Source organism: Lissotriton vulgaris, chromosome 4_1 (genome assembly GCF_964263255.1).
Source record: "Lissotriton vulgaris chromosome 4_1, aLisVul1.2, whole genome shotgun sequence".
Classification (NCBI taxonomy): domain Eukaryota; kingdom Metazoa; phylum Chordata; class Amphibia; order Caudata; family Salamandridae; genus Lissotriton; species Lissotriton vulgaris.
In genome coordinates this window covers 1,250,168,582-1,250,181,838 of record NC_141691.1, presented here as the reverse complement: position 1 = coordinate 1,250,181,838, position 13,257 = coordinate 1,250,168,582, and the positions used below count along the sequence as shown (strand labels likewise).

The 13,257-nt window shown below is 41.9% G+C and overlaps 1 protein-coding gene across 2 annotated transcripts in view; it reads right to left on the bottom strand.

The window, feature by feature from the left end:
• Window positions 1–13,257, bottom strand: part of CD226 (CD226 molecule) — a 395,540-nt gene that overhangs the window by 116,876 nt on the left and 265,407 nt on the right. For both annotated transcript variants that reach the window (XM_086965452.1, XM_086965451.1), the window contains exon 5: window positions 5,918–5,987. In XM_086965452.1, the coding sequence (XP_086821578.1) occupies window positions 5,918–5,987 (70 nt within the window). The remainder of the gene's footprint in view (window positions 1–5,917; window positions 5,988–13,257) is intronic.

Below are 13,257 nucleotides of genomic sequence, written 5' to 3'. Positions count from 1 at the left end.
CGGGTATATGGCGAAGGCGACTGACCTGGTCGGACGCTGGCCCGATTACTCTGCCCTCAATTTCAATCTTCCTTTGTTATACATCTTGAGTTGGATTATGGAACATCGTGTACATGCAGGGAGGACATTGCATCAGCCCTTCTCTTCTACTATACCTGCTTATATACCTCACGAGACCCTCCTGGGGGTGACACACTTACTGATTACCTCACTGAGGTCGCAATGGTTTGAATGTATGAAGGGAAAAGCCAGTGTCTGGCTGCGCCCATTGATGGAGACGAAATCTCACCGGCTATTGATGACCTAAAGGGTACCGGTGCCTCAGGCACGGACGGGCTGACGGGTGCTTTCTACAAAGCCTACAAGACTTTATTAGTTCCCCATTGACTGAGGTGTATGCAGAGGCCCTAAAGGAGGGATCCCTCCCCCACCATTCAAGAAGCAGTAATTACACTTTTACTTAAACCTGATAAGCCCCCTCATTGTTGTGCCTCCTTATTATTGTTAAACCAAGACTACAAAATTTTAGCTAAAGTGCTTGCCATTCGTCTGTCCCTTCTCGTGGATAAGATAGTTTGCCCATTCCAGTCAGGCTTTGTCCTCAACCAGTCCACGTTGGTTAATCGGTGTGCAGTTTTTGCAGGTCTTAACCAAATCGATCCTGCACTTTCTGCTGTAGCAATTTCACTAGACGCTGAAAAAGCATTTGACTCGCTGGAGTGATCCTTTCGACATGCCACATTGCAGAAGCTAGGAATGGCCCAGCTCTGGAAAAACAGTGATCTAACTGAACAGTTCCCACTTATGTGTGGCACTAGGCAGAAGTGCCCACTATCGCCCCTACTATTTATCATTACTATGGATCCCCTTGCACTACATTTGCCAGTGCGACACTTACAGCGCTGGCTAATATTTCACCGGGGAATTCTGTTAGCTTCATTCTATGCCAATGATGTGATGTTATTCATAAAGGACCCTGAAACTAATCTCCCACCTCTGCATTGAAAGGTCATGCGCTTCGTGGGTTTCTCTGGAATCGCCATCAACTGGAATAAGTCGGAGATTTTTCCACTGACAGAATCCCCGGCTCCACTTCACCATAGACTTTTCACTGCACTGGTGCACCGATCCTCCCCGATACTTGGGCATTTTCCTACATTGAAGTGCTCCTGAGGTTATCCAGCTCAATTATGGGCCTGCAATTGATAAACTGTCAACACAAATTGATCAGTGGATTAAACGTCCTCTCTCAATTGCTGTTAGAATTGCCATTAATAACATGGTAGTCTTGCCCTGCTTTCTATACCTATTCCTTAACATCTCAATTTCTCTCACAAATACATTTTCTGAGACACTCTGCTGTTTGCTTATTAGATTGGTATTGGCTGGCAAACAGCCGTAAATAAGCTGGTGCTTGACTATGCCATACCAGAGCGGGGGTTTGGAGTCCCAGACGTTTACTTATATTACCTGATTGCGAAAGTACATTTTGCATATTACTGGTACCACCCTGATGCTAGGCTGCAGTATCTAAAGCCGGATTGTACGCAGGCTCATCCTCTTCTATTATACCTTGTGGATTGGCTAGGACGCCATCCAAAATACAAACATTGCAAACCACATACTGGGACTGGTCCAAGCTACAAAGATATCTTAATACTGGTTTTCTGGATTCCCCGCATATACCGTTGCTAGATAGTCCCTGGCTACCTCCAATGACAAAAACACTTACCAAAAAACTTTAACCCTATATGGACTACAGATAATTGGTGACCTCTTTCCAAAACCCAGTTGCGCACTGTTGACAGCAGGCCGCGACACATCCTACATGGACAAGTTTATTTTGCATAGATTGCGAACCGCCATACATGCTGTGCTCCCATCCCATCCCATCATCTCCAAGGGAGCCAACAGACTTTCCCAAACTCACACAAATGGGGCCCATCTAATTTCCCGGCTCTATCAATTATCTTCAACACTCTGGCCAGTGGTTGTTCTGGCCAGTGGTTGTCGCAGGGGCCCGGGCGGCCTCAGAAAGACACTTGGGGTGCACCTTGCCAGACGAAACATGGCTTTATTGCTGTGAGCAAACATGGTATGTCTCTATCAATTATTGGCATAATCTGCTGCATTTTAAATATTTACACAGAGAATATATCACACCGTACCTACTAGCTAAAATGGATCCCACTAAAGCACACAGTTGTTCCAGATGTGCGTGGAGCATGCTGACTTTTCACACTTGACATGGAACTGTACACCCATATTGGCATACTGGGGGAAGGTCTTTCGCTATTTGTCCCTGATAATTGACTGCATGCTGCGGCCCACTCTACTGCTGGCCTTGTTGGGGTATGTTAAGCCCATACAGGCAGGATTGAGGTTATTTGTTTCTATTGCTCTGCTTCTCGCTAAGTGGCAGATTTTGTTACACTGTGGGGCCCACTTATCCCAATGGTGAAGGCTTGGATTTTTGACTTAATCTACTGTGACACTACTAGTGATACATATGCCACATTACAACCACCTGCCTCACGACCAAAAACATATGACAACCATTGAGGGCTTACTTATTGCTCCACCCTGAGGAGTCTGAGTGATTGTAGTGAAACTGCAGTAAGCCCCATTGGTAAACATGCATGTACATAATGCACCCTTGGGCCACTCCATGTATGCCCCCTTGTGTAATTTCAGGGATAAATAGACGCACCTTTCAGATGTGATTTTATATTGGTGTAGCGGACGAAGCTGATACATGCCCTAGATACTTGAGCATGTATGTAACCCCCTCTTAGAACTGTTTATCATGTAGCTGGTACCACTGGGCCCTGTCCTTTCCTTCTCTTCTTCTTTATTTCCCCTGGTTATGTAAGTGAAGATGTGTTTTAAGGCCCATCTGTAATAGAACACTCCTTATGGATGCTATTTATACTAGTGCCATTGTTATGTCAATTTCAATTGCCCTGCATATCGTCCTTTTTCTCTTTTTCTTAATTTCTTTGAATAGTTGGTGTTTACTCTCTGTTTGAGAAAATTCCAATAAATAAAAGCAACCAAAAAAAGTGCTGCTTTCAACGCAGTCTCACATGCAGTCTTACTTACCCACCTCAGCAAATTGCAGTCCTTTTAAGTAATATCCTCCCCTTTTGCCTAATCTCAAAGAGCCGTGGTACGCTGCGTTGCCCAGGGTTCGGCGCTTAGCCCTACCCTTTTTAATAACTACGTCAGACCTCTAGCTGATGTTGTGAAATCCTTTGGGTTATCACTAGTGTCATACACTGGCAATACACAGTTAATTCCCTGTCAGCGGAGTCGGCTGATGGCAGTTCTAACTTTAAAAACTGTCTAACGGTTGCTAGATGGATGCATGACAACTGTTTAAAACGTAATAGTAATAAAACAGAGATCCTCCTGCTGGGTAGGCACACTCATCTCTTGGGCGATCAATGGGGTGCAGAAGTGCTAGGGTCCCCCCCCGAACCTAAATCTGTGGGAAAAAATCTCGGGGTTTGGATAGGTGACTCTATGCTTAGAAACCCAAGTTAGAACTCTAGCTTGTCACTGCTTTGGCAACCTAAGCATTCTCAAGTCAATTATAGGACTCTTCTCTCTGCAAATGTGCCAACTGATTGTACAATCCCTTGTTATGTCATGCCTGGACTATTGCATAATTCTTTATTTGGGTGCAAACAAACCTATCCTGAACCGATTGCAGGTTGTTCAAAATGCAGCCGCTAGGTTTCTTTTTTCTCTCCCTAAATTCAGTGCTGCTTCTCAACTTTTAGGTAAGCTTCATCGGCTGCCTATCGAGAAGCATGTGAAGTTCAAAGCTCTTAGCATTTCCCATAAAATCCTTTACAAGCAAGGAGCACATAGTCTAGCTGCCCTGATGCAATCATACATGTCCACTAGATCTTTATGTTCCGCTGATCTGAACCTGGCTTTCATACCTCGCTACATCCGAGCCTGAATGGGAGGATGCTTCCTTTTTGTTCTGTCTCCAACCCTATGGAATTCTGTGCCCCCTAAGCTAAGAAAGATTTGAAATCACTTACGCTTCTGGAAACAGTTAAAGACCTGGCTGTTTTTAATCTAATCTGTATTTGCACTGCTTTTTCCCTGCTGATTTGTCTCTTCCGTGATCAGCTTTGGGAAGTAACTTCTGGGGCTGTGTTATATCTTGAGTTTCCCTGCTGCTCAGCTGGTATGCATGTCATATGGAATGTTGGAGGATTGGAATGTGAGTAGCTTATGAATGTCAGTTGAGTGAGGGCTGAGCAGCAGGACAGCTGCTCCTGATGGGGTTTTCCTATTTTCTATTTTCTATCTTATAACTTATTATCTTAACATCTTAATTAATAAAGTAACTGAAGAATCAATCCTGGAGTATTCATCTTCTTATTGATTACAACAGGTTGCATTACGCTTTAGCAAATTCTTCGACATAACTACTTCTGTTCCCGCTATTCTGCATCTCTTTGCAGGCCCTTTGTGGATGTAACAACGAATTTGGACTATGAAGGCTAACTATTATTTTATTCACATAGAACACGTTTCTAATAAAACTAAAAACGTCTTTAACAATCTTTTTACTCTCTATGTATGCAAGTCAGCTTAACATATCTTAACTTGTTAAGATAATAGCAAATCAAAGTAATGGCTGCTTAGTTATAATGTTAACTCGTTAGTTAAGTAGGCAAACCTTAATTTCACTATGTCTTTCATACAGTATGTTGTTCTCACAAAACATTCTTGATGCAGTGGTTTGAGGCTAACAACCACCCCTCTCATAAACTATTGTTTACAAGGTCTTGTCTTCCTCATTCTCTCAATACACTTTTGCACTCTTTATGAATCATAATTTTACTTCATCTTTCTCTGTTCACCTTATTGTATTTATTTCTTACTTTATTTCGTTATTCATTCATTTCTCACTTTTTTCATTTTTTGTTAGTATGTAATGTTTTTTCTTCTGCTATACGTTTTGAGAACAATCATCCTTCCTCAGATAGGATCACTATGCATTGTCTGAAATAAAATAATATATGCCCTAAATACATTCCTTTACAAGATTATATGTATCACTAATCATAGTCTTATTGTTCGATTGCTCCTTCAAACCTGGAAAGTGTATGAAAACTAATTTTTCTCTCATTGTGCGTATGCATATGGCGTCCCCCTTTTGTGGCAGAACTCCGCTTGCATTCCTCCTTCAATCACTTCCACTTACAGAAACTAGTCCTTTTTCTCCCTAATTTCTTCTCTTGGTGTATGTTCCATCTATTGTTCTGCTATCTCAAGATCTCCTCCTTCAAGCCTTTCATGTGGAATTTTAGGTTCAATACATCTTTTTGTGTATTGAATACCTCTTCTACAGAACTAATGTGTTACAGTCTCAAAAACTGGCTGTACTGTAATTTAAATTTAGATTTTGAGGATGTAAATTTGTAGTCATGAACAAATTGTTGTCAGACTGGTATATATCATGTGAAGTTTCTGTGAGAATTAGGTCGTAGTCAAATTGCATACATCTTCTAAGAGTCGAGGAATTGGGGGGATATGTACAACAGAATGACAGAGTGTGACGTTAAGCAAAACTTGCTAATGCCACGCTCTGACATTCTGAAAATGCAGGAATGCACCATATTTACGAAGTTACTGTGCACCCCTGCGTTTCCCCTAGCCATGGCGCTAAATTAAGCTGCTAAGCACCAATGCAAGCACCCTTGTACCATAATGCATGGGTGCCTGGACGCCCCCTGGGGGGTGAGTGATTGTTTATGTTCAAGAAGGTGTCTCTTCCTGCAGTTTCCTGCCGCTAAAACGGCGATAATTTTAAAGAGGTTCTTGATAATATTCCATAAACCATACCCAGTCTCCATTTGATGTTGCAATAGCTTAAAAAAAGTATTCTTACCCGAGACTGATTAGGGGGCCGGGGCTTCGATTTTGCCATTCTCCTTCTTGTTTCTCTTTCTTTCTTCTTTCTGGAAGCAAATATTTAACATGACTCATTTTATTTATGTACACTTGACTAAAGCTCTAACACACAATAATTGTTTTCAATGAACAAACGAGAACAAGGGATTATTTGTGTAGGTTTCCGTGTGAACAATCCCTAGGCCTACACTATACTAGAAAAGGGCATATTCTTGTAAAGTCCTTCATACACTTGTGTCCAAATTAAAGAGAATTTCAAAATGCTACTAATTGCATCCTAGGTACTTATTCTAACCTGTTGGCTGCAAAGGTACAAGAGTGCCTAGGGATTCAAGGCGTTACCTACATTCATAGAGCATGACACGTTATAACAAAGGCAACTAGGGCAACTCAAGCAGATTTTATGTTTATAAAGTGGACACTCGACTTAATCATTCCAGCTATATGACATATATGCTCGGTAGTATATCACTATACTTGTACCTAGAGATATATACATATGGCCTAGATTACTAACATTCCCACACATCGCACTGCTCCTTGAAATCTGCAGCTGTGCGCTTCCACAAATAAAAGCCTATTTAGCACGACTGTAAGCAATGCGCTATTTTGCAATAGTGAGCCAATTGTGTCTAGGGTATCAAATCAAATAATTTAAGGTCAGAAAAATGAGTACAGATGCTGAATTCTTGTAGTCATGTGGAGATACATAGATATTTCAAGGTACCTGACATGTGTTTTGTTCCAAAAGAAAATGTTTCATGGCTAAAATCATGCATTCATAACGATAGTAGGGAACCCTCTGAAGGGTATATTAGGAATTCAAAGAAATTTCCCTTGTCCAATACTATTTAGATAATTTACCATCTTCATCCACCTCTCATCTTAATCTATCAGATCTTGAGACTGATTTATCTTTAACCTAATTGTCCTCTGCTCTTAGTCTTTTAAAGAAAGGGAAAACTCCCTGGCCGGACGGCTTCATTGTTGAATTTCATTTACATTTTTCCGCACTATTACTCCCTAAACTTTTAAATCTCTTTCATTCCTTTTGTCCTTCTGGGAAAACGGAGGGTACCTTTCAGGAAGCCATCATTTGCCTTATTCACAAAGATGGACAGGATCCCATGTATTGTAAAAACTATCGTCCGATCTCCCTGGTTAATGTAGATTATAAGCTTTTTGCTAAAATACTTGCACTTCGTTTAGATCCTCTTATGCCACACTTGGTCGGTAAAGAACAGTGTGGTTTTGTCAAGGGTAGACTAACCTCAGATAATTCTCGCCTCTTTCTTAATGTTTTAAATAAGGTTCCATCACTTTCCGCTTCTCTAGCAGCTATCTCTGTCGATCCTGAAAAAGCGTTTGATAGAGTGGACTGATCTTTTTCATTTACGGCTCTCAGTTGGCATGGTTTTGGCCCTAAACTAATCTCTCTTATCTCCTTATTATACTCTGCCCCTAGGGCGTCGGTACTAATCAACGGTTCCGCATCTTCCTACTTTCGGCTTCGACGCGCCGTTTGCCAAGGTTGTCCTCTTTCCCTTTTACTTTTTGTTCTTACTCTTGAACCTTTTCTATCCTCCATTCGCAATATTTCCTCTATTTAGGGCTTTTCTTACGGTGATCATCATTTAAAACTTTCCGCTTATGCAGATGATATCCTACTTATTTCTGACCCGGATAGGTCTATTCCTTCACTATTCTCTTCTTTTTTCCCTTGTCTCTGGATATAAACTTAACTCGAATAAGACAGAAATAGTCCCTCTTTCCAGTACTTGCCTTCCACATTCGTTTTCTTCTACAGGTTTTGCTGGATTGGCTCCAAAATCAAATACTTAGGTATGTGGTTTTCTAATTCCATTGCTTCTACTGTCAAATTAAATAAGTCTAAAGCTCTATCTCGGATTGAAAAATTGCACCCCTCTTGGAATCCACTTTTTCTTTCCTGGTGGGGCCGTTTAGACTCAATCAAAATGATAATTACCCCTATTTTAATCTATGTCCTCTCTATGCTTCCTGTCCATATCCCTATTTGTTATTTTAAAAAGGTTGATTACTGTTTATCCAAATTCCTTTGGAAGGGTAAAAAAGCCAGTTTATCCTTATCCGCATTACGTAAAGCAAAATCTAATGGAGGGGTTCACTTCCCAGATTTCCGTATTTACCAAAAATCATTTGCCCTCCGCCAGGCCTTAAAATGGCTTATCTCTGAAACCTCCCCTTTCACTGCCCTTTGGCTCTCCATCGAGCACAAACTTTTGTTGCCTTTCTCTTTTAAGGAAGTCCTCACCTTTTCTGCAAAATTCTCTTACACTTCTCCGCCCTTGTTTAAACATACGTGCTCTCTATTAAAACCTATTGTTTCTCCAAAACCTATATCCAGAGAATCCTTTTTGGAGTCATCCATTTGGTATAACTCCCTTATTACTGTTAATAATAGACCAATGTTTTCGAGGCCATGGCGACGGAGAGTTATAATTTGGGTTATTTTTTTTTTTATATATATTTATTTGAGCAGGTTCAAAAATATACAACATACAAAATACAAATTATAGGTAGAAAAGGTATAAATACTTAAAAACCATACATTGCATCCAGCGTTACAGAATCACATTGCAAAACTTTTAAACATAGTTTTAGCTATGATTAATTAGAAACATGGCTGTGTAAAATTGTAGCATACATACTGATAGATACCGAGTTCCCATAGCAAGTCATTTTAGCAGCTTACAAATTTCTTTTGTTCTCATACCAGGCTGAAACAGGAGCCCATATCTGAGCCCCAAGAATTCTAGATTTTTTCCCCCTGGTTTTATAGATGGAAATCTCCTGTTTATATATTCCCAAAAGTCTACTTAACCACATTTGAAAAGTGGGAGCGTCAGCCTCTTTCCAGCGAGCTGCCAGGATGATTCGTAGTACAGCAGTACCCAGAAAAACGGATATGACTTCCTCCTTACTGTATCCAAGAGAGTCATCATAACCTAAAACATAAAGTGTTGACGATATCCTTAATTCATGCCCAAAAATTTCTGCCCAATATTCAGACATCTTTTTTTTAATTACTTCTAACTTAGGGCAGTCAGCAAGCATATGTATAAGATTAGCTGGACCAAGAGCACATCTTGGACACTGATCGTTTGGCCTTTTACCCCAGGTAAACAACTTTGCAGGGGTATAATAAAGATCGTATATTGTTTTATACATTTGGGCCTTTAGGTTAGAAGCTAAAAACAGTTTAGAGGATAGCATCAAGGACATGTCAACATCAGTATTTGAATTATCTAATTTAGTGGCCCAACCACTTTCAACCCGTTCTAGATCGTCAGGGTAGTTATTCATCAGTAGTTCATAAATATTTCCTATCCTGGTGGTCCGCCTAACTATTAATTCTAAAAATGGGATACCTTTTAGTTCTATTCTAGGTACAACTTGTGCGATGGTCGTATAAACTTGTATGTATTTCAAATAGTCAGTAAAGGGGATCATAAATTTATCCCGTAGTTCCTCAAATGATGGTGTAAGATCTTGACCAAGGAAATCCCCTACTTTCACGATCCCCAAGCTCTCCCATTTCCTGGAAATGCTGTCATTAAGTTGAATTGGTATAATTGAACTGTGCCAGAGAGGAGTGTATTTTGTATATTTTGGTATTATCAGATGTTTACTAGTGTGTTTCCAGATTTTCCATGCATCAATAATGATCTTAAATTTAATCTTTTTAAAATATGAGGGTTCAACTTGTTTTAAAAGCAGTCCTCTGGCTTTGTCCCCTAATACCAATTCATATATTGAGGGTATAGTATGGCCTGGAATAATGCTTATGGTTGGTTTAGTGTCAAAAAGAGGGGTCATTTGTTGAAGAAGAGTTGCCCATAAGTAAAATGTCAGATTTGGTATAGCTAGCCCTCCTCTTTGCTGTGGTAGTGTTAGCTTTGGCAAGGCCCTCCTGACTTTCCCATAATTCCACATAAATTTCGACATGCAGGAATCAAGAGTATTAATAATAGCATTCTCAACCAAAAATGGGATTGCCCGGAAAAAATACAATATTTTCGGGAAAATATAATTTGGGTTAAACATATTTTTGATGGTACATCTCCTTCTTCCTTTCCCCAGTTTCAATCTACTTTTCATTGCCCACATTCTTTCTTACAGAGATTTTCTATTCTAATGACACTAATTCTAGACACTTTTTATTCTCTTCCGTCCCTCTAACCTTCTGTCCCTCCAAATCCTCTTTTGCATATCCTTCTTTTTCTCCCTAAGGCTTCTCTCATCTATAAGTTTTTCTCGGCCGCGAACCCGGAGCGTATTAAGACTAAATTGGAACTCTTATGGGAATCTGATCTGGGATGTGAGTGGAATATTTCCTTTTGGGATCAACTCTGGTCCTGTTCTCTTAAAATTTCTCGTTCCACTTCTCTCACTCAATCTATGTTTTTTCTATATCACAGACTCTATCTTAATAATATTTCCTTAGCTCGTTTTTCCCTGTCCACTGATACTAATTGCTGGTCTTGTGTCTCCTCTGGTGATGATCACAAGCATCTTCTTTTCCTTCGTTCTTAAGTTTCCGTTTTCTGGGAAAAAGTATGGTCCTATTTCTTACGAATACTTAACATCTCTATTCCTTATTCTATCACTCTTCTTTTTGCTGGTAGCCTGTCGGACTCTTTAGATTGTTCCCCTCACCCACAAGGTCTCTTTGACCTTATGCTTGCTCCAGCATTCCAACAAATTACACTTAACTGTTAAACACTCAACAGACTCTCTATACAACATTGGTGGAACACTATATGTCACTTTCATCATCTTGATATTCCTTTTGCCTCTTCTTGCAAACCAACTCTTAATAGGGATCTTTTTTGGTTACCTCTGACCATCTATTTAGACAGCTTGACCTCAACACTTAATTCCGAAACAGATGATGCAAATTTTAAACCTCCTTGAATGCTTTCTGTTCTTTTGATATCTATAACTTTGTTGATTTAGTAGTTATTTTAAGTTGTTTGTGATTGCCTTTCTTACTCTCTGAAGTTTGAATTTAATATTCGCCTCAAGTTCTATGCCTCATTGGTTAGTTTTTCCCCCTTTTTCCCTCTTTCCCCCTCCCCCCCCCCCAGGTTACTTTCCCCGTAAAAAATATTTAAACAGCTTTCTATTTTGTTTTCAAATTGCAGTCTGTTATTGTATAATACTGGTTTTGCATTATTTCTCTGTATTACTGGCTTACTGGTGCATATGTATTTTCTCTCAATAAAGCTTTTTAAACTTAAAATGTTTAAAAAGAATTCAAAGAAATGGATGAAATGTCGAAAATTTGGAAGATCAAGTGATTCTGATGAAGTGGTATGGGGGTCTTTGTAACTCTATTCTGACCATTAAGTGCAGAATTATGGGGGGAAGTATAATCTGTGTAGATGTCCCAGATAGGAAAAAGAAGAATTATAATGAATCCCCAACAGAAATTCATTATTTTCTATTACGTTATTTAACTAAACAGATATAACATCTATAAATTTTTCATTATATACAATGCTTTGACTTCACTTACTTTATTTCCATTAACTGCATACAGGAATTTGGTTTTTTAATAACTAATACCCTTTTAACTGACTTCATTCTGTCATTGTAGTTGGTGTGAGTAACAATATTGTTCTTGCCCAGTAATAATATCCAGTTACAATTGGTTGTTTTTCTACATTCTAGAATAGAGACTATCTAGACCATGGGTACTCACAAACTTTCTCTCGGGGGCCAAATTTACAGTTTGGTTTGTGTCCGAGGGCCGCATCGGTGGGGGGCGGGGTCAGTGGGAGAGGGGCGGGGCTAGAGCAACAACATAAAACTGACCATGAGGTTGATCACAGGTCCCTGCAGCGGACGCCTCCGTCCACTGAGCTGTCACGGCATACACACATCTCTCTCTCTCTTTCTCTCTCGGTCTCCCTCCCTCGCTATAGCTCTCTTTCCCTTTCTCTAGCTCTCTCTCCCTCTCTCCCTCCCTCTCTCCTGTCTTTCTCTGTCTCACTCCCTCTCTCTCACTCCCACTCTCTCTCACTCCCTCTCTCTCTCCCTCTCCCTCCCTCTCACTCTCCATCTCACTCGCTTTCACTCCCTTTCCCTCCCTCTCCCTCCATTTCCCTCCGTCTCACTCCCTCTCCATCTCTCTCCATTTCCCTCCCTCTCCCTCCCTCTCACTCCCTCTCCCTCCCTTTCACTTCCTCTCCGTCTCCCTCCCTTTCCCTCCCTCTCACTCCCTCTCTTTCCCTCCCTCTCCCTCCCTCTCACTCCCTCTCCCTCCCTTTCACTTCCTCTCCGTCTCCCTCCCTTTCCCTCCCTCTCACTCCCTCTCTTTCCCTCCCTCTCCCTCCCTTTCCTTCCCTCTCCCTCCCTTTCCCTCCCTCTCCCTTCAATTCCCTCCCTTTCCCTCCCTTTCCCTCCATCTCACTCCCCATCAGTCTCCCTCCCGTTCCCTACATGTCATTCCCCATCAGTCTCCCTCCGTTTCCCTCCATCTCACTCCCTATCAGTCTCCCTCCCTTTCCCTCCCTCTCACTCCCACTCCGTCTCCCTCCCTTTCCGTCTCCCTCCCTCTCACTCTCCGTCTCACTCCCTTTCCCTCCCTCTCCCTCCCTCTCCATCTCCCTCCATCTCACTCCCTTTCCCTCCCTCTCCCTCCCTCTCACTCCCCCTCCTTTTCACTCCCTCTCCGTCTCCCTCCCTTTCCCTCCCTCTCACTCCCTCTCCATCTCCCTCCCTTTCCCTTTGTCTCCCTCCATTTCCCTCACTTTCCCTCCCTCCATTTCCCTACCTTTCCCTCCATCTCACTCCCCATCAGTTTCCCTCCCTTTCCCTCCATCTCACTCCCCATCAGTCTCCCTCCCTTTCCCTCCCTCTCTCTCCCTGACTGTCTCCCTCCCTTTCCGTCTCCCTCCCTTTCCCTCCCTCTCTATCTCCACCTCACTCCCTCCCCCTCCCTGTCCGTCTCACTCCCTGTCTGTCTCTCTCACTCCCTCCCTCTCACTCCCTCCCTCTCACTCTTTCCCTCTCACTCTTTCCCTCTCACTCTTTCCCTCTCCCTCTCACTCTCTCCCACTCACTCCCTCCCACTCACTCCCTCCCACTCCCTCCCTCCCACACTCTCCTTCCCTCCCTCCCACTCCCTCCCTCCCTCTCACTAACTCCCTCCCACTCACTCCCTCCCTCCCTCTCACTCTCTCACTCACCCCCTCCCGCTCACTCACTCACTCCCACTCACTCACTCACTCCCACTCCCTCCCTCTCACTCCCACTCCCTCCCTCTCACTC